Source organism: Talpa europaea, assembly GCF_964194135.1.
Source record: "Talpa europaea genome assembly, chromosome: 2".
NCBI classification, from domain to species: Eukaryota; Metazoa; Chordata; class Mammalia; order Eulipotyphla; family Talpidae; genus Talpa; species Talpa europaea.
The window spans coordinates 15,986,078-16,013,584 of record NC_140068.1 but is presented as its reverse complement, the minus strand read 5'-3'; the positions used below and the strand labels follow the sequence as shown (position 1 = coordinate 16,013,584).

Below are 27,507 nucleotides of genomic sequence, written 5' to 3'. Positions count from 1 at the left end.
GGGAAGTAAAGACAGTGGTGAACAGGCTGTGGTGACTGTGATATAGGTGGTTGTGGAAATGGAAAGGTTTGTATGGATTTGAGATAAATTTTCAAGGCAGGAATTGGACTCGATTTGTGATAAATATGGGAATGAAAGAGAGAAAACAAGGCTAACTCTCTTGATTTTAGCTGGAGGAATGAAGTGTTTTGAAGAGCTCTTTACTGAGAGGGAGAAGCTTTAGAAGGAATGGTTTGGAGAGAAAAGGAAGGGTTGAAATATAAGTATGAATTGATATAGCTGGGATACTGAAGTGAAGAAGGTAAAGTAGTTGGACATAGGAGTTTGGAGTTTGGCACAAGAAATGGAAAGATAAATGCCTGAAGATATAGAAGATTCTTCAAATCCAATGGGAATGGGTGAGATCACTCAGGCAAGGTATATGGAGAGAGGAAGAAAGGGCCCAGGACTTAGTTTTGAGGAGATTCCTTACTTACCTGTTCGCGAATGCCGTTGAATTAGGGGGAAATCCAGTGTGGTGTTACGGAAGCAGGGAAGGAATGCTTGAGAGAGTGGGGTGTGGTTGTCCGGAATGCAACTGGGAATCTAAGCAAGAAACATGGCGACCCAGATCTCCGGGTTTGATTGGTCAGTTCTGGTGTTATTGTCCTAACCCCCATTATTTAAAAACTGTTCTAGTTTGTTGGTTAATTACATGGTTACTCTAAAGATGATGCTAGAAAAGTGGATTTGTCGATGGAAATGTTATTGTAGGCAAATATTCAAAAAGTTTTGCTTTGAAAGGGAATACGAGAATGAGAGACTTTGATTTGATTATAACGTTCCAAAGTATTTAAGAAAATGCTTCATTGCTTAGAAAGAGCTTGAGATTAATTTATCCTATTGAGTTATAATAAATATGCATTTGTTCTTTAAATATAAAGACTAGCAAGTTATCTAGCGGGTAACTCCTCGAAAAAAATATTGCCTTCAGTTCAACAGCCTGCACGTGTATCCGTCTTCCTTTTTCTAAAATACAACACTAAATGCAACCCAGTAAAAGCAGTTTAACTCAGAATCAAAGCAGAATTCTGATCTCTGTCTCTTTTTCCTTAAATTATATCCACCCTTCAAGGCCCAGCACGTTACAGAGCTTCTGTGAAACTTTCTCATGTTAGCACTTGGTGAACGCAAAAAGCATCTCTTAGAAGTTGGTCTGTGGAATTTGTAACATTGCTAATTGCCACTTCATATTTGTTCAGAGGTGACTCATCTAGGTTATTTCGCTCGCTCTCTAACTTTATTAGAATTTCCATGGGTTCAGAACCCCCCAGTGCAGGCCCCTTGGTACTGTCCCCTCTGGGCACACTGAGTAAATACCTCCCAGCTTCTTCGTGACATGGTCACCTGAGTCCTGGGCCGCCCATGACGCGTGGTGCCTGCCTTAGACTCTCTGTATGGTGTGTTTTGTTGAACACCTTTCCTTCTTCATGACGCTGTGGGTTTTCCTGGATTTGTTTTTGTAGAGCTCAGGACAGGATGAGCATGATAGTCCTCGAGCTGAAACCCCCAGCACTGTCACCGAGGTGGACATGGATCTGGACAGCTATCAGATAGCCCTGGAGGAAGTGCTGACCTGGCTGCTTTCTGCTGAGGACACTTTCGAGGAGCAGGATGACATTTCTGACAACGTTGAAGAAGTCAAAGACCAGTTTGCCACCCACGAAGTAAATAATCTGTAGCTGCTGAGCCAGATAGACCCACTGTGGTGCCTGTGTCTTATCAGGGGCTGTTCTTTGGGTTTTGTCATTTACTGAACGCTGCTCCACAGAAAAGTCATGGCATATTGTAGGAGTCATGATATTTAAATGGGGCTTTGTTATAAATTGACATGTGTGATTGTGCTTTGGAATTAAATTTCGGATTTTAATCTTACTGTAATTTGTATGTTCTGTGCAGCCACAGACAAGAATCAGTGCATAGAACTTCCCATTTCTAAAGTGTATTGTTATAGTTAAAACACAAAATAGCTAATCAATATACCAAGTCTTTAGGTCTTGAATGTTCTCCAAGAAGTGCTTATTTTTATTTATTGTATGATTATGCAAATGTCATATCCTGTGTTCCTGTACAGTTTTATCATGAAAGCTTCCTGCTAATTTGAGGTTATATTATTTTGCAGTGAGGTGCATTTGATTATGTGGAGATTTCTGTCTGACTAAGCAGTTTTTTGGGTGTCCATATGCTCACTGACAGTTTTTTTGTGCTGTATTGGTCTGAAAATACTAGAAATGTTAGTAATCCTTTGGTGATCATGGGGTTTATTTATTATCTTTTCTTTTAATTCCATGTCATGATCTGTCAGTAGCATTATTTAAAATTTACTTAAAAATACCTAGTTTCCTCATGTATAGCATTGTCCTCTTTGATTAGTTCCCTTTTTTACCCAGGCCAGGTGCTTATTTCTTATATTCAGTATTTAAAAAACCGGATCAAAGTGTACTTTATTTGCACTTCACTAGGCTAGTACCCTTTTCTGCAGCATCGATGGTTAGGCATTAACAATTTTTTAAGGTATTTTTGCAATGAGCAGCTCATGAGTCATTATGACATACCTTTCCAGGCTTTCATGATGGAGCTGACGGCACACCAGAGCAGTGTGGGGAATGTCCTGCAGGCAGGAAACCAGCTGATAACACAGGGGACACTGTCTGATGAAGAGGAGTTTGAGATTCAGGAGCAAATGACCCTGCTGAATGCCCGATGGGAGGCACTGAGAGTGGCGAGCATGAACAGACAGTCCCGGTGAGTGAGGCAGAGAAATGGCTTTACCCCATAGACTGTGCCACCCAGCTCCAGCAAAAGCTTGCTTGTCTGTGAGACCAAGATAATGACAGAACTCACTTTGTACAGTTTCTACTGTTTTTGCACCGTCACTGGAATTTTGTATGACCTTTGTTTCCCCTTTGATGTGTTAGCCAAATCAAAAGGTAAAGGTTGGACTATAGAAGTTAGCAAAAAGGGGAAGGAAAACATTGCATATCGCACTTACCCATGCCCGGGATAAAAGTCGGCTAGCCGTTCACCTTATAGGAAGATGGTACCATGTAGAATTTATCCACAGTTCCATTTTGTAACATCTTTAAATGCAGTTTGTCCCTCATGGTACATTTTATCTCATGTATTGTGTGTTAAGGATCAAACTGCATTCTATTGCAACTTCCACCTATTTTATAAGCAGGACTTCCTGGTCAAAGAATAATGATTCTGATATAAATAAAGGGCACTGCTAGTTGCATGCTTTGGCTGCCTCTAATTCACTCCATTTAGGAAGAAAACGAGTTGTTTCTTTTGCTGGTTTTTATATTGAAGGGCCAGATGCTAACTTTGAACGTTAGATAGGCTGTGTCCCTCAGAGAGGGGCTGATGCTGTCTCCCACCCCACAGGCTGCACGACGCACTGATGGAACTGCAGAAGCAGCAGCTGCAGCAGCTCTCCGCCTGGTTAACTCTCACAGAGGAACGCATCCAGAAGATGGAAACTTGTCCCCTGGACGATGATTTAAAATCTCTGCAGAAGCTGCTAGAAGATCATAAAGTAATTGCTCTCATATTTCTTTCAAAACCATATCAATTTTGAAAAAACTGTGCTTAGTATACTCAGGGGTATCTGTGATTAGAGCAGAATTGGGGTACTTTTCAGTGTCCTTTTACCCAAAAGCACATAGGGATGCAACTGCAGGTTCAGATTCTTACTGGGTACATAGTTTTCTTATGAAAGCACATGGCGTTCATGAGATTCTCAAGGTGCCTAGAAGTGGAAGAAGCAATGGCTTTCCTTAAAGGACGGGGCAGCTGGAGCGTGCTAGTGGTCACACAATGTGGGGCTAAAGAGGCAGACCCTCATTTCTCTGTGCTGCATTCTTTAAGGAAACCCGTTGCTGCTGCTTTGATCCAGGAAGGTAACAGGCAATAGACAAGGAACCAAAATTTGGTGGACATTTCAATTTGGTCAGATTTAGGAGATAATATTTTAGTCAAGATAAGAAAATGTAGAGTAAAAGAGCCTGTGCAAATTGCTTGAAAAATTTTATTGATCAATGGAATATATAGATTGATAATAAAGCTTTAGAAATTCATTAACAACTCAAGGCCTCTGATAACATTCCTGATAGATAGTATTTAAATAAACTCCCTATAAAAAAATATCCAAAGACTGCTCCCAGGGAAGAGGTGAGACTGGAAGGCATCCTATAACTTTTATTGCTTTTCTGGGTAATCAGATTAAATTCTGACTCTCAAATAGCATTTTGACTTATCGCTCACTTTATACCATGCTACACTAGGAAAAATGATCTCTGACTCTATGTATTTAAGTTCAGTACTTTTTTGACTTACCAATTCTATGTTCTTAATTTCCATATAGTCACTCAAGTTGTTTATGTTGTGTGTGTGTATGTGTATATAAATGTGTGTATGTATGTGTGTATATGCATACACACATATATTTTAACTAGAACTTGGAATAAATGTGATGACATACATTTGCAATTTGTTATGACATTGCATTTTCAAACTGCTTTGACTCATAATGAAATGTAAAGATGTACAACGGCTTGTTTCATTAGTAGAACACTTAGTGCAATGATTGGAAATTTAAACACGATGGCCTCATTAAGTGTCCTTAATTACTATTGACAACTGAGTGGAATTAAATAGGTAAATGGGAAAGAGTAGAAATAATAGGTTGTCTTAATTTTTTTTCTCTAGAGTTTGCAAAATGATCTTGAGGCTGAACAGCTGAAGGTAAATTCATTAACTCACATGGTGGTGATTGTTGATGAAAACAGTGGGGATAGTGCTACAACTGTGCTGGAAGATCAGTTACAGGTAAGGACCCTGCATAACAGGATGGTCCCAAGGCACATGTGAACTGAGAGCAATGTACATATTCCTCCTCTTTTTTTTTTTTTTAAAGATTTATTTATTTATACATACAAGAAGTGGGGTACAGACCAGATGTGCTGGAGGGTGAGAACATTCTCCAGAGACAGAGTGGGGGACAGAACAGGCAGACTGACTGAAATACATTGCTGAGAGGAGCAGTGGGCGAGACAGGAGAGGTCTGCTGCTCCACGTGGGTATCTCGCCAGCCCGGCCGGGATCAAACCCATACTGTAGAGGCTGCAGACAGCTTCAAAGCACTGTGCTCAACCACCCGCGCCACCAGGGAGGTCCCCTCCTCTTCTTTTTTTTTTTGAGATTTATTTTATTTATACAAGAGCTGGGGTACAGGCCAGATGCATGGAAGGGTGAGAGGATTCATCAGAGACAGAGTGTGCAACAGAACAGGCAGACTGACAAAATACACTGCTGAGGGGAGCAAAGGGCAAGACAGAAGAGGTCTGCTCATCATGTGGGTTGCTCTGAGGCCGGCGGGGATTGAACCAGCACTGCAGAGGTTGCCGACAGCTTCACAGTGCTGCGCTCAATCACCTGTGCCATCAGGGAGGTCCCCCCCCCACCTCTTGTTTATGCCCTGTCTCATTGTTTATTTAGAAGAGTAGAATAACCTACTTTAGGTTGTACTTTGCAGTTGAGATTCCATAGCATATGGGTTGTAGGGGTACATGGCCCTTCAGTTTGGCCTTTTGGTGATGGATAGGGCTGTAATAAGTGCTCCACTTGTGGATCATGTTAACAAGACTTGGAAACTCAGGAACTGATCTCAGCAAGTGGACCACAAACTTCTTGTTCAGAATCACTTCAGGAATTTGTAAAAATGCAGATTCCTGGTTACCATGCCCCTCAAAATTCCTGGAATTGGGGCCCACTAAATCTGCACTTAAAAAAATGTGTGTACAGGGCCTCCCCGGTGGCGCAGCGGTTGAGTGCTGGGTTGCAAAGCTGCCCGCGGCCTCTGTGGCGCCAGTTCGATCCCCGGCTGCTCCCCGGCCACCAGAGGAGGGTCCCACATGGCGTGCAGACCTCTCCTGCCGCCCGCTGCTCCCCTCAGCAGTGTACTTCGGTCCTTCTGCCTGCTCTGTTCTCCGCTCTGGCTCTGGTGAATTCTCTCACCCTCCCACGCTTCTGACTGTACCCAGTGCATGTATAAACAAAAACAAACAAATAAAGAAAGAAAGAAAGAAAACATGCCTCTATATAAAAAAAAAAAAATGTGTGTACATACTATATTTTGAGAATTGCAGCTATGTTAGATTTAATATGCCTTTTTCTTTGGTAGATCAGTGTGTGAATTTATCAACAGTTTTGGGAATCCTCCACATTGCTTCTTTTTGCACAAAGGCTATAGTGTATGTTTATAAATATGTCTAAAGAGATTTATTGGTATTTTATTTGAACAATACTTTAATACCTGATATGATATTGCCAGTTTGTGATTTTTAGTTGTTTTCACACTAGAGTTTCATCATATGACATGCTCTTTCTTTTGTAATGTTGAAGTTGATCAGAAGTGGTGGATATGATATCTTAATGTGCATTTTCTTTTTAAGTGTGTAGAAGAGATGTAAACATACAGGTAAGGTAGCCCCTAAACCCAAGTGTTGTAAATCAGTGTAGCTGGCCAGTGATTCTGGGAACTTGTTGTAGCATTTAGTTACTATAGTAACCAAAGAGGTTAACATTCATGTCTTTCCTGTGAGGAAACTGAAATTCAGAGAGGTTAAATGATGCCACTGGGATTTAAATAGACAATGAGACAGAAGCCCTATCTTCTGGCTCTACCTTCTCTACCCTTTGCATTCTAAAACTTATTATATTATTAGCTATCAAGATAGTATAGTATGAATGAAATAATTCTTATTTATCTGCAAGCAATGTAGAAATAAAATTTAACATATGTTACCCATTATTTATAGAATGGTCATAAAATTATTTGCAAAGTCTCATGAAGAATTAGTTTTTGGGAAAATTAGTTAAGTTTATTTAGTCTTGCTAATAGTTGTAAGAATCTGTTGCTAATTTTTATGGAATTTTCTATGGATCATGCAATGTAAACAGAACACATCAGTTAACCATTTGTTATTTTGTAGGAATTCATTCAAAATATAGATTCATAAGGTTAAAATTGTTTCATAATGTTGATATAACATGTGATAGGTGGTGTGTAATGGGTGGGTAAGAAATAATTGATATACTGCATTTTTTTTTTCTAATAGCCTGAAACATTTTAAGCTCAAAAAAGAATTTGCTTGGTATTTTTTGAGGATGTTTGTAAAATTGTCAGGTTCTCATAATAAAAAATCACAATGAATTGGAAAGAGTAGGAATTTGGAGTTAAAAGATAAAAGATAAGACTTCTAGTTATATCACTTTCTAAGTACAGAATATGAACTCATTGATTAAATTCTATGGAAATTAGTTTTCCTCATTTGTACAATTAAAGGACTTGTTTATAGTATTTAAAAGCAACTTTTATAAAAGTATTTTTTTAACTGGCTGCTTTGTAATAAAGAGCAATGATGCCATGAATTTCTTTAAGGATGGTGATAAATTTCTCTGAAGGCTTAGCTGACAAAGGATGGTTTCTTCCTTTTTTAGAAGCTTGGTGAACGCTGGACAGCAGTGTGCCGTTGGACTGAGGAGCGCTGGAATAGATTGCAAGAAATCAATATGTTGTGGCAGGAATTATTGGAAGAACAGGTGTGCAACTGTTATTCATCAGGAGTAAAATGGATGGTGTCAACTAACTCATGTTTATTATCACTTTAGAGAAGTTGTCTTGTTTACTTTTTTTTCCTAAGATTTATTTTTTATTTATACAAGAACTGGGGTATAGGCCAGAGGCGTGGGAGGGTGAGAGGAGTCACCAGAGACAGAGTAGGGAGCACAACAGGCAGACAGACAGAAAGCACTGCTGAGGGGAGCAGCAGGTGCAACAGGAGAGATCTGCTGCACCATGTGGGTATCTCCCTGACCTGCTGGGAATCGAACTGGCACCGCAGAGACTGCAGACAGCTTCACAGCGCTGCGCTCAACCCGCTGTGCCACCGGGGAGACCCCTGTCTTGTTTACTTTTCTTTGAAAAGAAACTATGAACATTTTTATTGTTTTTTAAAATCAGATATTTATCCATTTTATAATTGATCAGCTTCTTCATAGACATCAAATTATATGACTCCATTGTAATAGCAGTTTGATCTGTGTTCATTATTTAGAATGTTAGTAGTTAGATGCTCTGTTTTCTTGACTAATTTGACATTATTGCTTTTGTGTTACACTTTTATCCACAAAGTGCCTACCATCCAGTTTGTGTTCAGTAAATAATGATAAATAAATTCACTCAAATACTTTCTGAACTTTAAAACACAAATTTTTTTAACATTAAATCGGAAATTATTGATGTTATTTAGCAACACCACTGATATAACACACAGCTAATTGTACATTTTTTTCCCCATGATGGGCTCAGAAAGTGAACCTTTGGCACAAAGCTGACACCTTAATTTTTCAGTCACAGTAGCGGGTCCATCTTTCCAGGAAAGCAATCATCAACAGAATATAAATAATGCAAAATTTTCTTCCAAACCCCAAACAGTTGTGGTTTTTAAAATCATCAGATAGTGTTATTCCTGTGTTCATTTTGATTCTCTACATGCATTTCACTTCCATCCACAAAAAAGCAGCTATAATTTTTGCAGTGGATAAACACAGTGTATCATGTTTGTGGCTTACTAATATCATAGTAGAAAAAAAAATCTTTAAAAAAGTAGGCTGCAAAATTTATCTCAACATAAATTGTTTGTAACGCCCCCTTCAGCCCCATCTTCGGTCAGAGTTCTCCTGTTAAAAATCACATAATGGAACTGATTTTGATTTTTGAAATATTTACACTTCACTTTACAAATATTTGCATTGACTTGGACCTTGTTTCCATGCCAAAGAGTCACATAGATTAGTTAACATTTTACTTCTATAATAGGAGACATTGATAGCTAGAGGAAACTACCGTGTTACTCTCCTGTTAATAAAATAATCCAAAACTTGGATATAATTTTAATTTGGTCATAAAAATATTTATTTTTTTAAAAAGTGGCTAGTATTTTGGACATTTATTATTTTATGTTTTAAAATGATTTTTGAGTGGGTTTCTGTGGAAGCCATAAATATAGAAGGAGAACCCTTGTTGTAATCTGGACTTAAACACAGCACTAGTCCTTATGATGTAGATAATTTGCGGTTGCAGGTTGCATAGCAGGGGATCAAATATACTGTATATGAATGCAAAGTCTTTCAAGGGGTTTGAAGATAATTTAGAGATGGTCTGCTGTGAGAATTAATTCCAAACGTCTGCAGCTTCTACCAAGTTTCATTGTGACCTTAATTTCCCTCTGTCCTTCCATGAGCTCAGACCCTGTTCTCAGTTTATAGTCTGTTCTTAGACAGTCAACACCATAGAAAGAATGCTGGCTCTCGGCCGCCCCTCTGTTCTGCCTGCATAGTACACTGTAGGTGCCTCATAGCTTTTTGTTTTGGTTGGTGGTTTTTGAAAGGATAACTATTTCATTTGTTTTCTAGTCTCCCCCCACCCTTTTTTTAATGACATCTGCTATGGAATGCCTTTTACCCATCTCATCTCATCAGTTTTATTTTTTTATATTCTTAAATGGTTATTCATTTTTGAACAGTAATCTCATCATTTTTAAGTCTCATCATCCATCAAGGGCCATGAAGTCATTTATAAGTGCCCATCCCCTCCCCTGATACCCTGAAATTGGAAATAATCTCTTCTTTGGAATTAAAAATAATTTTATATACTAAGTTTTACGTATGCTACACATTTATATATATTTATGTATGATACATTTAAATAGGATATATTTATATTTGTGGTGTCTGCACTTTCTATCTTGTCGCATTTTTGTGTATGTCTTATTACCCTTATACTGAACACAGGATCCATATAGTCTTGATATTCTTTACCGTTTGTGTGTGTGTGTAAAATAGAGACACAAGGAGTAGTTGTTAAATAAACTGATAAATAAATAAAACAACTAGAAAAATAATTGATCTCACTATAAAAATAAAACCAAGATTTTTTTCCCTCCTAACTCTATAGGGAAGATTTTGGGAAGAATTAACCCAATGTGCCATGATAGTTTTCTGCCCCTCTTTCAAGGTTTTCTTGCTACGTTGCTAAATATCTTCTGCTTAAAACAACTGCATTGTTGGCCAGTGGGCTTTCACTATCTTTGTGCTGGCTTCCCACCATCCTCACATCCTTGCTCTTGAATCTGCAGCACTAGTGTGGTCTTCCTGCCTGTGCCTTGGGTAAACAACTGACTTTGGGGTGTGGGTGCTTGATGTAGGCCTCCTGTTAACTTTCCAAAATGAGGGCACCCAGCAGAACAATTTCTGAGCTTCCTTCATCCTCTGGAGGGTTATAATTTGATTCCTTTATAGATTAGGCGAGTTAGGTTTAACCTTTTAGATTCACCTGCCTCCCTGAAAATTAGGTTGAGTCACCTAGGGGCTTATGTCAAGTTGAAAATCTGAGAAGACTTTTAAAGAAAAATGTCTTCTGGATCAGATATGCTTCAGATTTAGGTGTTTGAAGTTCCTATGCTAGGGAAGGGTGACGCCTTTAGTTACATGAAAGTTAGAGATTTGGAAACTTTATTGAATTAAATACAAATGATCCCCCAAATATATTTCTAACCTTTCTTATTGCTTGTAGTGCTTGTTGAAAGCTTGGTTAACTGAAAAAGAAGAGGCTTTAAATAAAGTGCAGACGACCAACTTCAAAGACCAAAAGGAACTCAGCGTCAGTATTCGGCGACTGGCTGTGAGTACCATCTTTGTCAGCTTGCCTTGTAAGGCCATGATACCTTCATGTTTTCTATCAACGGTTAATGCAATTCAGTGAGTGCAGAATATGACCTAGTATCCAAGACTAAAATGTTGCTAGGTAATGTTCTAGAACCAGGAGTCTTAGGTTTTAGCATTAGGGAACTGCATAGTGTGTAAATTTTACTATAAAATATACATATTTACATTTCCTGACTGGGGAAAAGGAATGTAAGTCCTATGAGAGGGAGTGATCTAATAGATAATCTGAAATGCTAGATTTTGAAGGAAGACATGGAAATGAAGCGGCAAGCATTGGATCAGCTGAGTGAGATTGGCCAGGACATCAGTCAATTACTGGATAATCCCAAGGCATCTACGAAGATCAACAATGACTCAGAGGAACTGACTCAGAGGTGGGATTCTTTGGTTCAGAGACTAGAAGATTCTTCCAACCAGGTACCTTTTGCTTTGGACAATTTATTGTGCTATGAAGTAGAAATTACATGTTCAGGTTAGTTTTAGATTTATGGAATAAAAGAGTAGTATGTAAACTAAAAAGTTAGTGTGTTATACTTGGTTTACAATAAAACTGACAAGTGTGAATCTTTACTTTTCTAAAGTAAATTTTAATTGACCTTTAAAAACTTATTTGTAGCCAATAATTTAATCCTGAGTAACTGATAACCGGCATGAATCCATTACACGGTCTTTAAATCTTAAATATTTTTGTTTATTATAAAATATTTTAGTGAATTGATCAAAAATAAAACTTCAGTGTGTACACGAATGTTCATATCACTATTAATCATAACCATCAAAAAGTGGAAGAACCCAAGTTTCCATCAGTAGATGGATAGAAACACAAAATGTGGTTGGATCACACAATGGAGTGCTACTTGGCAATAAAATAATGGAATACTGTTTTATGCTACAACATGGATGAACTTTGAAAACATTGTTCTGGGTAAAAGGAGCCAGTTACAAGATCACATGCACTGTGGTTCTATTTATATGAAATGTCCAGAACAGGCCTATCTGTAGGGTTAAAAAGTAAGTTAGTGGTAGTGCTAGGTCACTATTAATAAGCACTTGCTTTCTTTTTGGGGTGATACAACTCTTCTGAAATAGAAAGTGAGGATAGTTGCACAACTCTGAATATACAGGTAACCAATGAATGGTGTTTTCAAAGAGGGAATTGTATGACATGTGAGTTACATCTCAATAAAATTGTGATAAAACATTAAAACTAAGCTGATTTTTATTTCAGGTGACTCAGGCTGTTGCAAAGCTGGGGATGTCCCAAATTCCTCAGAAGGATCTTTTGGAGACTGTTCGAATAAGGGAACAAGTAACTACAAAAAGAACGAAGCAAGAACTGCCCCCGCCTCCTCCCCCAAAGAAGAGACAGATTCCTGTGGATATAGAAGCTAAGAAAAAGTGAGAACTGATAGAGAAATTTTCCAAACCCAGTATTGCACATACTGTATTTTGTGATCTGTATTTATCTTGTACTAATCTCTAGTTATATGCAAATGTAGGCATTGTAGTTATAGAAATTCCACTGCTAAACCACTCACTGCCCCTGAATCATCTGAATATTCTATTTCACTCTGGCTAAGCATTTAAATTGCCTTGGCTGATTTTATTTATCGTGTGCTCAATTTGGAAAACTATGTGATGAAATCCTTCTCTCTCCATTTCCCATCACTTCTTCTGGAAGGATGTGATTCTCCAGGATTCCTTATTATTTGTTCTTTTTTCTCTCTGTCATGATTCCAGCAATTTTGCTTTAGATAATCTCACTCTTTACGACTCTCCTTCTTCATGTCATTAAAAAATTAATTCAGGAAAGAATGCCTTTTGTCTCCTTTTTATTTTTCTTCTTCCCCCACTCTTTTTTTCATGATTTCTTTCTTCCTTTGTTCTTTTAATCATATTCATTAACAGATTCTTTGTGTTTGACTTAAAGACCCATTTTGGGATAGGATGTCTTTTCTCGATTGATTAAAAAAAACTGGATCTTTGTAAGAGGAATAATCTCAGCTGACATACATTGAGCTTTCACTAACGTTAGATGGTGTGCTAGCTGGCCTGTGTCTGGGGACTGTACCTCACATCATCAGAGCAGTCCATCTTCAAACAGCCCTTGAGTAGCAGTTTTCTGTGCCTTTCACAGTAGAATCCCAGAGCCTGGGCAAATGGGCAGTTATTTTGGGCCTGAATAGAAGTGATATGATGTCCTTGGTTTAGCTTTTGTTAGACAAAGCAGACCTCCCCTTTCACCAGGAGATTATTCTTTGATGATAGGGCTGTGTTTCGGCCTCCTCCCTCTCCCTGCACTTTCAGACACCTCCTGTGGGACTTCCTCTTCTGGAGTAGAGGTAGCACAGGAAGACGAAGCTTCTCCTGTTACTGTGATCTCAGCTCTTTCATTTCCTGAATGTTTACATTTTGCCAGGCATTGCTAGCAGTATCTCTCCAGGGCTGACTTTGTGCTTTTGGAAGCAAGGAAGTTTGTAAAAGACTAGAGCGTGTAACTCTAAAAATCTTAGTTTAACTATGACTGTATTGGATACAGTGCATTTGGCAGTAAGAAGCAGAGCATGTTTCTCCAGTGGCTTCAGCAGTGGGGGCATTGATGCCTCGAGTTACATGAACGCAGCAGAACCACAGGTGAATGGGGTGGTATGGGTCAGCCTCCCTGCCTCAGCCTCTGTCTTCCTCAGCATGTGGGCTTTCACCCTTACGCTTCATCCCAAGTGCTGCTGCAGCTCAGGTGGAACAACCTTGCAGAGCCTTCTTTCTAGGAAGAAGGGCAGTTTTTCCTCATTTGCCTTCCTTTAAATTAGGGAGAAACCTCTTTCCTGGAAGATGTTAGCGAAGTGTCCCCTTGCTCGCACTGCCAGGATGCAGTCACTTGCTCATGCTCTGTGTGTGTCCAGCCTTTTTGGGTGTGTGTACATGTGTCCTGGGAGACATCAAAGCAGACGTGGCTGGGAGGGAGTCTGCCTGGTAGGCAGCCCACTGTGAGTGCCATAGTTTTCTAGTCCATGATTTCATTGTAGCAGAAATCCCTTCACTTAATTTCTGGACAGATAAAGGCTTTAGTCCCTACAATTCATTTCATTACAATAGAAGACAGTGTCAGAGAGGTTATTTTTATGCCCAGACATGGTCTGCCCTCCTGTTAGTCCCCCGATGGGGGGCTAGTTCTGCTTTCTGGGGCAACGTAGAACTCCACTGCACTTCTTCATTGTGGTACCCCTTCAGGATTTGATGATGTGTTTCATATTCTCTTTCCCACTGACTTAAATTCCAGACTATCCTTAATCGTTTTAGTGTGACATGGTCTCCTTTAAAATCTTCAGTCTGTTCTAGAAGCCGCAACTAGCTTGTCCACAAATGGGCTGTCTGAGTAGACTTAAGTCTTAAATAACTGCTTAGCACAGTTTATAATACATGCTTTGGAAATAGTGGTCTGTTTGCCCCTTTCTCTTCTTGGTGGTAGGTTTTGCTGGTTTCCAGGTATAAAGGGAGACTCATTTGCCCTAATCTGAACTCTGTTAGTATGACCTGAGATCATTCATGCTATCATTTTCGTATCACTGCCATACTTATTGAGGACAGATGAACTAAGGCCCCCAGGTCATGGAAATGTGTGGTCTTTGGATGGCACACCGCTCTCTGAAAGATTAAATAGAAATATGCTACTAAGATGAAGGAGGAGTTTACCACTGCTTTAGGGGCAACTCAGCTTCACATTATTTACCCTAAATGTCCCAAAATCCCATACAAGTTCAAGGAAAAGGTAGCTCAATGAAATATTCTGAATTCACAAGAAACATTTAAAATTGCATTTTCCAAAGGAATTAGCAACACCCTATGCTTACCTAAAAGATCCTGAAAATATCCAACTTGCTTTGAGATTTCCTGTGGGTAGGGGGTGCATTAAGAGGATAATCTGCTTTTGTTGGAATCCCACATCCAATATTTTATTATTAGTTTTGTGAACTGGGGCAGTTACTTGAATCCTCCAAGGACTCAATTCCTATATATATCAAGAAAAAGGGTAGCAATCATATCTATTTGATAGGGCATTTATGAGAACTCCTTGAGTTGTGAATACACATAAAACTCTTAGAAAAGGCCCTGGTATATGGATGGTGATCAGTGGCTGTTTCTCCTCTTCTTCTACTCACTGCTGTTCGCCAACCTTCTCGAACCTCTCAAACCTGTTCACCTTTATTCCTTTCCTCTGTCACAGTCCTAGCTCTGGCTCCAGTTATTACCTTAGCCTTTTCCCTCAATTTGCCTCTTTTTGTTCTTTCTCTTCTGTGAATATTAAAGGATAAATATAATCAAGTCACTTCTGTGTTTAAAACTGTCACTGGTTCTCAGTTGCCCTTTTATTAAGCCCAAACCCCCTAACTGAGCCTGCAGGGCCTTGCTGTGGCTGGTCCTGTGGTTCTCAGCCACATTGTCTATCACCTACCTCTTCCTGGAGTGCTCGCTTCCCAACCACACCTAAGTGCATGCAGGGTGTGAAGTCTGGGCCCTCCTTTCCTTGTTCTCCCTTTGCAAGGAAAACTGGATAGTCACTGCTTTTCCACTTTAGGAAGCCAATCTTCCTTGATTGGATTGGGTGTCATGCTTGCAAATACCTGGAGTTAGCATCCAGCAAATCTTTTTGTTACTGCCAGCTACTTCCATTGCCCTTCCTAGACTGGAAGCTCCAAGACTCTGGGATTGTGTCTGGTTTACCTTCGTACCAGGAGCCCTATCTAGTGCCTGGCCTATGGTAGACTCAATAACTACACACTGAAATAAAGAAGACATTAACGTTAGGAATATCTGTACTTGTTCCTTTCTATTATTATCTAACCAAGCCTGTTTTTAATCATCCACAAGAATTTATAAAAGTACAAGTGATTTCTTTGAAAGTTAAAAAAATTTACATTTAATTATTCTCTTCATTTATTAATGTTACAATATGATTCCTTTTCACACTTTCAGTTGTAAATGCATGATCATGTTTTATGTGGTTACTATTATTTTTGGGTTGGCAGTTTTTGTGGGGAGTGTTTGAAAACATGTGCCTGATGGGTGTTTGGTGCTCTTTGTCTTGAGCTGAGAGAAACAATAGAAGAAAATGAATGACAAATGGTAACATCTAAATCTTAAATCAGGTTTGATGCTGTAAGTGCAGAGCTGTTGAGCTGGATTTTGAAATCAAAGAGTACCATTCAGGCCATCGAGATAAAAGAGTATAAGAAGATGCAAGAGACTGCAGAAATGAAAAAGAAGTTGAAGGTAAGACATAAAACAAACATAGCAAGTGAAAAAAGTATTTCATCAGGATATGTTTGCTGTTGGCAGAAATATATGATGGGATCCAAGGACTTCCTGTAAAATAAATGTAGCTATAGGTAGTTTTTAGAAGATTGTAGTAAATTTTGAATTGATTTGGTGGCTGTGTCAAATCTCCACATGGAGTAGGTTTTCTTCCCTCTCCTTCATTAACCATTGAGAACTGCAGGAAGGGCTATTTCTTAAGGTGATCCAGTTATTATTTCTATTTTTTAGCTTAATTGGTACTTACAGATACAGAATAGTTTATGAATTTGTGTATGCTGAAGATGTTTTGCTTTCTGAATATAGACAACTATTTTATATCTAAAAATGTCTTCCCTGTATTCTCTTCAGAGAAGAGACAGTTGTTAAAGAAATGCTATGAAGATGTATGGGATTTTAGCCCCACTACTTTGTACCCTTATGTGTGTTACAAAAAATTGAGACAGAAGATTGAAGTGATTTATGTGACTGGTTTCATAGTCTCTGCACATCCTTTCATGAACAATTTGGACACTTTGAGCAAGTCTGCATCAGCAGTGGAGTTTGTAAAGAGTTTGGAAAACATTTATGAAACAGAGCTGTGTTAATATCAGTGATGTAAGTTAGAAAGTGGTACTACCGTAGCCATTGAAGGGAGGCCAGGATTGCAGTGTTTTCTCTACAGAGGGGGAGTCCAGAGGTGACCCCTGAGCAGAGACAGGGGACCCTTGAGCAGAGGCAGGGAGGTGAACAAGTGTGTTGTGATGCTGATGCTTGGGGCAAATACTCTGTTCGGGGACTCCCTGGTGGTGCAGCAGTTGAGTGCTGTGTTGCGAAGCTGCCGGCAGCCTCTGCAGCACTGGTTCGATCCCCAGCTGCCTGGTGAGGGTCCCACATGGCGCGCAGACCTCTCCTGCCACCCGCTGCTCCCCTCTGCAGTGTATTTCTTTGTCAGTCTGCCTGTTCTGTTCCCTGCTCTGGCTCTGGTGAATTCTCTCACCCTCCCATGCTTCTGACTGTACCCGGTGCTTGTATAAATAAATAAATCTTAAAAAAAATATTCTGTTCGGTTTCATGCTAGATGTGCAGGGAAGAGTAGCAGAAGGCTAAGGCAGTAGAGAGTTTGAGGTCAGCCTGGTCAACTTTGAATATTTGTAGAGGAAGTTAAGATAGATTTCTGTCTCATCATTCTATGACATGTGTTCTTACATGGAGGTCTCTGTTGACTGTTGGCTTCCAAATCCAGAGGCTGCATTTTTGGTCTCAGTATTTGCCACAGTTAATCTTTCTCTTCTTAAATTCTCATAGCCCTAGGGTTCTTCATTTACACACACACACACACACACACACACACAAAATATGTATCTGATCAAGTGTCTCCTGGGCTTGCAATTAATTAATGATTTCCCATTCCTATGGGGACAAAATGTTTCACAGTGCCCAAGGCCTTCCAGTGACCCTCTTCCCACCTCTTATCACCTCCATGAGCCCCAGCCCTCCCTCTCCTCCTGCTGTTTCCTCACTTCCCTGCATTCTCCATGTGCTCAGAATGACCCTTTATTAAGCCTCTGAGCTGTGTGGCTGGCATACCCTCTACTCCAGGGGGTCTCCTTTAGCCTCATTAGAAGAGTTAAGGGATTCATCCTTTGACTTCCATATTGCTTTGCTTTACCTCTGTGGAAGCCCTTATTTTATTTATGGCATTGTTTACATGCCTGCTAGGAGTGCTTAAAAGTGGGGATAATTTTCCACTGAACCCTGCAATTTAAGCACTCAGTAAAGTTCTTGGAAGGAGGGAAAGGTGACTGTGGGCAGGGAGAACGTGGGAGGCGATTAACCTAGGAAGCCCTCTTGGAGTCCTCTGCACAAGGAGTGGGGAGAGATAGAAATAGGAACTGATACTTGTTAAGTGCTGAAAGACCAATTCTCAAAAGCTTTAAAGTAGCAGAGAACTTGGAAGTTACAATGATCTTTATGGAACAAGTCACACAAAAAATAGAATAAGTTAAATTCTACCCTATGATCTAGGAATAATTTTATGTCCAGAAATTGTAGAAGTTCATTTATTTTCTTGCTTCAGACAAGTAGTAATAGATACCAAGGTGTTGGAAAAAATGTAAAATGAAAAAAAAATTACTCATTGCTTTAAATTAATTTTTCTCAAAAATAAGGGAAAGATTGGTTTAATTTTGTTCTAGTGAAGGGATATCTTATTACAAGTAATAAATATCTGGGTGGGAATCCCTAGTCCTGTCTACCATGACTGTAAAAAGTGGCAAAAATCAACTTATTTAGGGCAGGTGATCATTTTTTCTCAGCTTGATGGTGACTTTTTGCATTGATATACAGTTTAATAGAAATAAATTGCTGTTTGTTATAGACTATTGTTAATATTTTTTAATCACTGATGCTAGAAATGGTGGTTTTATTGCATTTAACTTGAGGATCACAATAGGATAGCTGAATTTACTTGCCAGTGTATTATAGACGTAAGAAGTAGGATTTTTTTCTCTGAGTAGTCTGGGTGAAATAATCTGGGTTACTTAGAAGTTTTGATTCTGCTACTTTGAGTACTAATTGAAAAGTAGTGTGTGTGCACGCATGCACACACCCACATACATGTTGTTTCCATGGTTTTGCTCAGCCCTTTTTTACAAGTCCTGGAAAACTTGATTTTTCCTGGCCCTGAGATGGAGGGACATTGAGAATATTAAACCATGGAGACATGAATATTAAAATTAACATGAGAGTCACTTCTCAAACAAAAGGACAAAATACTCTAGTTTGGGCATTGATAGCATATTATCATGTTTAAAAATTCTGTATGAATTTTCTTGTGATTGAAATTTTTGTCATACCCTTGAAGTAATGTAAACAACCAGCAAATGACATCAAGTCTCAAAATGTGTCTCTCTCTTTTCCTGATTAATTATTTTTGAATGTCGTATTTTTTATGGTATGGCACATAATGAAGCTATGGATGTGAATTGATATCCTGGATTTAAGACACTAATTTTAATTATTTCCTCTTACTAGAAACTCATAATTATAGTGTATAATATTTTTCTTATAAAAGAAATTGAAGTATTATATTGTTTGGTTGAATGTATCTTTTAAAATTTATCATCTCTGGAGTTCTGAAGTGTAGCCTGGGTTAAGTAAACCTTGTAACACCTAAAGAGAATGTGGGAGGATCTTTGGACATTATAACTAAAATAGCATCAGTATTGTATTGAGAAGAAAGTTTGCAGTATTTGTTTGCATATTGGGACTTTATTTCCAGGGATTAGAGAAAGAACAGAAAGAAAGAACCCCTAGACTGGAAGAATTCAACCAAACTGGACAGATCCTTTTGGAGCATATGGGAAAAGGTGAGACCCTTGCCATTTTTTTTTCATGTTTTCTTAGATGGTGGCATTGAATAATAATTAAAGTTTAACCTATCAAATATTTATTTGAAAACACCCTTTTTTTTTTTTTTGCTAGAAAGTGGTTTTTAAAATTTCTTATAGGCAGCAGAATCTTTCAAATGAAATTTTATGTTGAAGCTGATTAAAACAGATAAAAGCAGAGTTGTTCTGCTGTTTTACAGGGTCAGGGAATCTAAATAAAACTGTGATACCTCAGCAGAACAGTTAAAATACATTGTTGTAGATGATTTTGAAGCCTCATCCTTTTTGATTATATTATCCTCCTTCATACCCAGGAAACTGCTTTAAAAAAAAAACAGTATTTTTCCATCTGCTTTTCAAAAAATGTCAGTTTATTTTCTGTAAATGCTTGGGGTACACACACACACACACACACTATGTACGTGTCCAGTTTATAACACTTGTTTAGAAAATTGTGCAAGTGCACCACTATCATAGATTATTAGTATAGTTCAATTATTTCTTCCCCCTCCCTCCCTCTCACCCCCTCACTCAAAATACACCCTAGTTAAATGTCCTGGGTACCCTGGGTGTGGGCATCCCACCAGGAGAGCGCTCCTTCAAGTATTTGCTTGAAGACACCTAAGGGCAAAGACAAACGTTCCATAATTTCTCTTGACATGTTGATTTTTTCAATAATTTAACTATGAGTTGAATTTATGCTGGTTATAGTCATAGATTCTTCAATTCTCCATCAACATGGTAGCATGGGACTCAGTCTGGTGTAAATGTGAGTTATGAGTCTGCATACTTAATTTACCCTCCTCTGTGTCTTTTAGTTGGTATAGAATCAGTGTTCTGAGATTGGTGGGGGAGAATAATAAGGGTAGAGGTTATAGGGAGAGGAGCAGTAAATTGGGAAAGGGGAGAATTTGGGGTCTCCTGTAGCCTTTTCTAGCTTTGTGTCCTTGGGCAAGTCAAGTAACCCTCTTGTTTCTTTGCTTCCTTTTCTAGAAAGCGAGGGTTCATTAGCTGACTGTAGCTTTTGCTATACATTTTGCTAAAATGTATACTCTGGAAAATAAGTTCATGTGTGGTTCTACTTGCAAAAGATCAAGGGTACTAATTGGGAATCCATGATATTTGATAAAGAAATGAGTTTTGTAATCTAATGTGCAGTTGTTTAATTTATAGGAAATCACATATTTTGCGTTACCATTTTTCTTGAATGTTGGTAGCAGTGGGATGCATTCATTACAGGACTCTAATTGTATTTTAGTTATTTCAAATTCTGTTTATTTTAAAAAGCATGTTATTAACATTTTTAGGGTGGGGTGAGAAACTAGGGAAGATGGACACAGATTTGAATAGGGTCTACTTGTTCTGCGTTTAATATTTTCATTTTTTTTGAGGGAGTACCTGCCTTTTGTTAATGAGAGAATAAAAGTGATTTTATAAATGACCCCAACTTTTGTCCATTTTTATCCATTATTCCAATTTACAGTATTATATATTACTTATCTGCATTTGACTAATCCTATTGCTATTGTAAACTCAGAAATGTTGGACAGAAATGAAAGCACATTTGGATGATTCTCTCTGGCTCCCATTTCACCCCCCCATTACAAAAATCACATTGTAATTAATGGATCATTAATGGGGAGGAAGTTATTTTACAGCATGTGATTTGGCCAGAGTTTGTTAAGGTAAGGAGGCAGATAAAGAATCCCACTCCATTAGATAAGCGTGCCAAATTCTTTAGTAAAACATGTTCAAATAATTGTGTCATTGTTTTCCTCAAACTGCTTCAAAAATCCTGCCACAGTGAAGTCTGATAGGACTTTTCTGCCTAATGCATTTGAATTAAGTGTTGTGATATCTCATATAGCATGAACGTGTTTCTAAAAATGAAGTAGTCTGTTTGATCTGACTTTCACAGATGCTATGCCACGTGTGGTTTTCTTGGTTTAGCTTATCTTATTCCTGGGGTTTGTCAACTAATGTAACAGAGAAGGGGCTCGTTTGAATGGAGTGACTTTGTGACTGCATTGCAGTAACTTTGTGAGCCCATTGTGACTGCAAAGTATATGAGCCTGTGGAATTTCATGATGGACTCATGCTTGTAAACATTCCTTTGATCCAGTAATGTTTGACTGAAAAGTGATGTCAGTGAGAATAAGGGTAGGAATACGTATATTTCACCCCTTCTTTATAATTAAGTAGATGCTAGGCTACCAATTCTGACTTTATCTAAGAGTTAGATATTCTGTAGGAATAGAAAAGTTATAACCCTGGATCTTTGAGAGCAAAACAATTACTTAAAAAGACAGTGTATAATTTTCCTTTTGTAAGCAAATTGCATTTTAGTTATTTCTTGACATCCATCCAACTAGTATTGGGTTGTGGGAAAAGTCATGATGCATTTTTGCTTGAAAAGCAGAAAAAGGATGTCATGACTTTTCCGATAACCCAATAATATCACAAGAGGAAGGAAATTTAAATTTTGAGAATTGAAGGAGCAAAGTAAATGGATCATGAACTTTTGCCAGTGACTAAAAAAGCAATTGAAGAATTTTCTTCAGTTTTCCGCGTACTAAAGCCAACTCTGTCTTACCTGTTTTCTAGGTAGTTTGGTTATCTTCCACCTCAAACATTTTATTTATCAGCTTAATTTTCTCTCTCATTTGGCATCAATTACCCTTGCATGAAAATGAAGTGGCTGCTGTTATTCCTTGTCCATTTTCAATAGAAATGACCCTGCAGAAGTGCAGCCATTGCTCAGATAGTTTGTCAGGAAAATGGTGATTTGTTTTGTTTATGACCCCATTAAGGGGATAATTAAACTTGGACTGTGGTGTGCATGTTTACCCCATGTCTGGTACTCCATCATCTACGTGATGGTGGGCAGTGAACTTCAGCAACTGACATGGTGATATATTCAAATTATGTGATGCCATGCTTGCATTGCTAATTTTCCTAGAGTACAGTGTGATGCAGAAATTTAAAAATACACCATCTGTCACTCATAAGTGGCCTTTTGTTTTACATACCATTTTTTAAGTTCTCATTATCCTGGAATTTTCCCATATGTTTACAAAACATGATTGCTTTATTTTACCTTTCCTCTGATAATAAAGATGTTAAGCCCATCATTTCAAAATGTATGCTGCTCACAGAAAAGAAAGATTCATTTCCAGGATGCTCATAGCTTTTTCTTAGTAGTTCTGAGAAATGACTTTCTTAGTAAAGATGGCATTTTCTCTTAGTAATTTTAAAGGATTTAATGGTATTTTTCACTAATATTATAATATTTGATGGCATTTTATGCTAGAGGAATGCCCATGGTAAAGCTTATATATATATATATATATATATGTGTATATATATATATATATAAAAGCATACAGATCTATACACATATATACACACATATATACACATATATGTAATGTGTATTATATATGAAATATATACCTGTATCATATATAATACATTTTATATTATATAATGTATTATATAATATATAAATACTTCAGTATACACATAAATATATAAAGTTATATGTGGGTATATATAAAACTGTTATTTCTATAAATATTTTCTACTGTTCAAAAATGAGACAAACAAAATTATATATGAGAAATAAGTTCTGAGGATGTAACATATATAAAAAAATCCACAATTGGTGTGTTGCCACTATAAAATTAATTTATAGGACATCAGTAATAAATGTGACACATTTGTTCCGATGTGTTTTCGACTGTCCTCCCCTTGCAGTGTTACTTGGGCATATGTGGGTCTCTGCCAGGTAGACTTAGTGGTGGTATGGCCTGAATGCTGGTTTGATGTCCCTCCACCCACATGCCAGGGTGCTCCCTGCACTGGGGATTTTTGTCATCCATTTTGCAATTCACAGGACTCTGGTTTGGTCACCAAAACATTGAGCTGCCTCCTACTTTTTCTAGTCAGCTGTCTCTTTATCTGATGACAGAGGATGTACCTTCTGATGTCAGAACCCAGATGAGTCCAGACAGTCTTTGACTTAGACTAGAAGCTGGCAGAGTAGCAGGATGCAACGAATGGAAACATATTCTATAGAAAAGCAGTGGTTGATTGTCATCTGCTGTGCCTTTGCCACATCCAGACCACTCCTGATGTGCAATTTCAAGCTCTCCCTCTCCTGCTTTGTTCAAGGAATTAAACATAGTTATTTCTAAATGCATCATTATAATTTTTTTGTGATTGCTTTAAGAGGGGCTTAGAGAGTGGTCATTAGAAGTGACATTGTCTCATTCTTTTGAATATGTCAGAATGTCTACAATAACCCCCAAACTAGTTTTTGTAAAACACGTGAAGTATATGCTTATTCTTCATGTCTGTGTAGAAGGCCTTCCTACTGAAGAAATAAAAGGTGTTCTGGAGAACATATTAACAGAGTGGAAGACTGTCTCTGAGCAGTTGGAAGAAGTGACAAGAAAGATCCAGCTACAAGAAGATATCACTGCCTACTTTCGGCAACTTGATGAGCTTGAGAAAACCATCAGGACAAAGGAGAGGGCCCACCAGGCTCCCTTTGCAGGCTCTCCACAGCAGTCCTTGCCCAGCACACGGGACTCCTGTCAGGTAAGGAGCCGGCCGTCTGGAACGTGAATCAATTCTGTGCCCAGCCCAGCATTTAAAGAAGCTGCTAGGTGTAGCATGAACTATTGGCTAATTCTGTTCTTATTAGCCTTCTGTGAGGATGCTCATATCACCAGTGAATTCTGTGACTATTTTCTCTTCCCCAGCGGGAATTGACAAATCTCCTCAGCCTCCAGCCCAAAATTGAAACACTACGTGCAAGGTGCTCAGCACTGAAGTCACAGCCCTCCGCTCCTGACTTTGTACAGCAGGCTTTTGATAGCTTTCTGGGACACTACCAAGCTGTGCAACAGGATTTAGAGGACTGTCAGCAACAGCTGGAGAATGGTAAACCTACTCGCTTCACTTTCTTCTGATGTGATTTTAGTATCTTGGTTTGCCTTAATTTAAAAATTACTTCCTAATATTTAGTACAGCTACTTGTTTGGCAACAATCCAACTCTGTTTTCTTGTGTGTCTGCCATTGGTCCGGTGGTTGAAGTATATTCAGGCCATTTCTTGGATTCACACATGTGTGTAAACTTGCAAACACCTTCCTCTTAATTTAAACTCATGTTAACGGGGTAGAATGATTTTTATAAAGTTTTTTAAAGGGTGTTATTTTCCCCTTTCATTCAAGGAGGTCAGCTAATATTACTAGAAGGGCATAAATGAATGATCACTTAATTTTGCTTACCCAAAATGGTTTAAATTTAGCAATATCTTCTTTTAAAACAACTTCTGTTTCTCTTTCAATGCTTGAAAAACTAGAGTTTTTACTTTTGGAATACACATGGTTTTGGAAAGTTCACTGAAAGGATCTGAAACCTTATCCTTCATACGTTGTGTATTTTCCTCAGCCATTTTGTAAGTCAGGAGTTGTATTGTATTATGAAATGCTGTTGGTAATGCATGCTGAGAAGCTGTATATTTAACATACCATTACTTACTGCAAAAACAGATTGTGTAATGGCTTGTGGGAATCTCTGCATGTACATCGTAGGCAAATGTGTTAGGCTTCCTTTCTTCTGGAAAGACATTTGGACGCCATATTTTGTTCATCAAGTATGAAATGTTTTGCAAGTACCACTTTTCCATTTACTGTCCTAAAATATACTTTCAGTTTTGACGAAAATCAGTAGGCACTTTAAAAATATTTAGTTTCTTAACTTTAAACTTTAAAAAATTATTTTTTTTAATTGTGGTGAAATTCACATAACATTTACCATTTTAACCACTTTTCAATACAGAGTTCAGCCATGTTGAATGTATTCACGCTGTAGTACAATCTCCAGAACTTTTTCATTGCATAAAGTTGCAACTCTGTCCCCATTAAACAGCATCTCTCCATTTCCCCCTAAATTCCAGTCCCAGATACCCCCCATTCTAATTTTTGCTTCTCTGAATTTGGCTATTCTAGATAGCAGAATAGCAGATTTCAGTAGAATTATACTCTTTTCTTTCTTTTTTGTTTTGTTATTGGCTTATTTCACTTAGCACAACACACCAAAGTGTGTCCATATGGTAGCATGTGTCAGAATTTCCTTTTATTTGTATTTTTTCTAGGGCTGAATTAGTTTCCACCCTACAAATATTCCACATTCTGCTAATCTAGTCATGTGTCAATGGAAATTTGAGTTGTGTCCACCTTTTGGTTATTGTGACTGATGCTGCTCATTTCTTAACTTTTGTTGCTAGTTCTGTTCACCATTTTCTGCTTCAAAAGAGCCTCTTTCCTACCTCCATAAGGGTTGTTTGTTTGTGACATCGATGGCAGGGACGGATAGATGTTGTGGCTGGCTTGTAGTAGCTGTCTCTGTGGTCTGGAACAGCTGTGGTGTTCCCGTGTCCTGTCTGCTACTTTAGAGATGACAGTTTGTCCACATGCTTGAGATTAGAGGAAGACTGGTTGAGAGGATCTTTGTTTCCTTTATCAGGGACAAAGAGGTTCTATGGGACAAAGGGAACATTGTAGTATCACCTTCAGGGAGACGAGATGAAATGAAGAAAAATGATAGTGGATTAGTGGATGACTCCAAACATCGGCATGCACAGAATTGAAGTCACCGGCTCTCAGAAATGCCAGGGGAAAGATTTGTTTCCATAGCTAACAGAGACCTATTTCAAATTTAGATTATGGAGTTTGATGTCATTCATATTAGAATTCACTTATTTTATATAGAACAAATGGCATATATAATAATATCAGGTTCATAACATTGTTTTTCTCAAAGTAAATACTTTTAAATAAACAGACCTGAAGAGCCAACCTGGATGTGCACATTTGGAAACACTGAAAACATTAAAGGATTTGCTAAATGATTCAGAAAATAAGGCTCAGACATCTTTGAGTGTCTTGAATGATCTTGCAAAGGTGGAGGAAGCCCTGCAAGAAAGAAAGGTAACATGTATTTGGGTTTTAGTAGTCGAGTCATTTTTAATAACTCATTTAAAATATTTTGAAATATTTTTCAGCAATTTAAAATAATATGTCATTTTTTGTCAAAATTGATCAACAAGTTCTTTTTAATTTGAAGGTTTGTCACTATAGTTACTGTACTTCATATCACAGAATGTAGCAAAGTTATTTATTATTTTTAAATAGAATAAATGCATATTTTCTCCTTCTGTTGCCATTAGCCTGACATTTTCAGCCTGTTAATAATCCATTAAAACATCTTTAATAAAATGAAGACTGTAGGTTGAACTGAGGTGTTCTTTTCCTGTGTTGAATATAAATGCTTCTCTCACCTTAGAATATATGGCTATTTCATAGGATAGAAAGAAAACTTTTACTTTTTTGATTGTGCTTATTTTTTCATCAGTTTTTCCCATCTTTCTATCAAATGCATTTTACTTAAATTTTTATAGAATTAATATTGCATTATGACATTATATAAGTTTTAGGTATGCCTCATTATATATCAACATCAATATACTAGATTAAATTCATTACTAAATGTCCAACATATAAATAGTTTTTAAAAAGTGACATTTGACTACTTATACTCCATATTATTACATCTGTACAAATTATTGTGTGTAATTTTAATATTTAAAAATTTTTTCAGGCCTTTGATGAGTTTCTTGAGAATCAAAAACCCACATTATATAAACTTGCAGAAGAAACAAAGACTTTGGGGAAAAATGTTGCACCAGATGTAGAAAAAATGTGTAAGCAAGAATTTGATGATGTTCAAGGAAAGTGGAACAAACTAAGTGTCAGAGTTTCCAAGGATTTGCATTTTCTTGAGGAAATTACACCCAGGCTCAGGACTTTTGAGGTAAGTCAAAAATTTGAGACTGTTAGGAGTTTCAGTTTATTACAGTGTAAAATAGTAATTATCATGAAAGACTCAAGTGTGTATATATGTTGAGTATTATTTGCGTTCCT

General features: G+C 37.9%; 1 protein-coding gene across 1 annotated transcript in view; it reads left to right on the top strand.

Moving 5' to 3' along the window:
• UTRN (utrophin) overlaps positions 1–27,507 on the top strand; it is a gene marked incomplete at both ends in the record, with an annotated part of 425,527 nt that overhangs the window by 70,536 nt on the left and 327,484 nt on the right. Inside the window, 14 exons of the mRNA XM_084229017.1 lie at positions 1,506–1,706; positions 2,603–2,784; positions 3,427–3,577; positions 4,750–4,869; positions 7,543–7,644; positions 10,679–10,786; positions 11,068–11,247; positions 12,059–12,228; positions 15,978–16,101; positions 19,406–19,493; positions 23,878–24,116; positions 24,281–24,461; positions 26,369–26,514; positions 27,185–27,397. Coding sequence (XP_084085143.1) covers positions 1,506–1,706; positions 2,603–2,784; positions 3,427–3,577; positions 4,750–4,869; positions 7,543–7,644; positions 10,679–10,786; positions 11,068–11,247; positions 12,059–12,228; positions 15,978–16,101; positions 19,406–19,493; positions 23,878–24,116; positions 24,281–24,461; positions 26,369–26,514; positions 27,185–27,397 — 2,205 coding nt within the window. The remainder of the gene's footprint in view (positions 1–1,505; positions 1,707–2,602; positions 2,785–3,426; positions 3,578–4,749; positions 4,870–7,542; positions 7,645–10,678; positions 10,787–11,067; positions 11,248–12,058; positions 12,229–15,977; positions 16,102–19,405; positions 19,494–23,877; positions 24,117–24,280; positions 24,462–26,368; positions 26,515–27,184; positions 27,398–27,507) is intronic.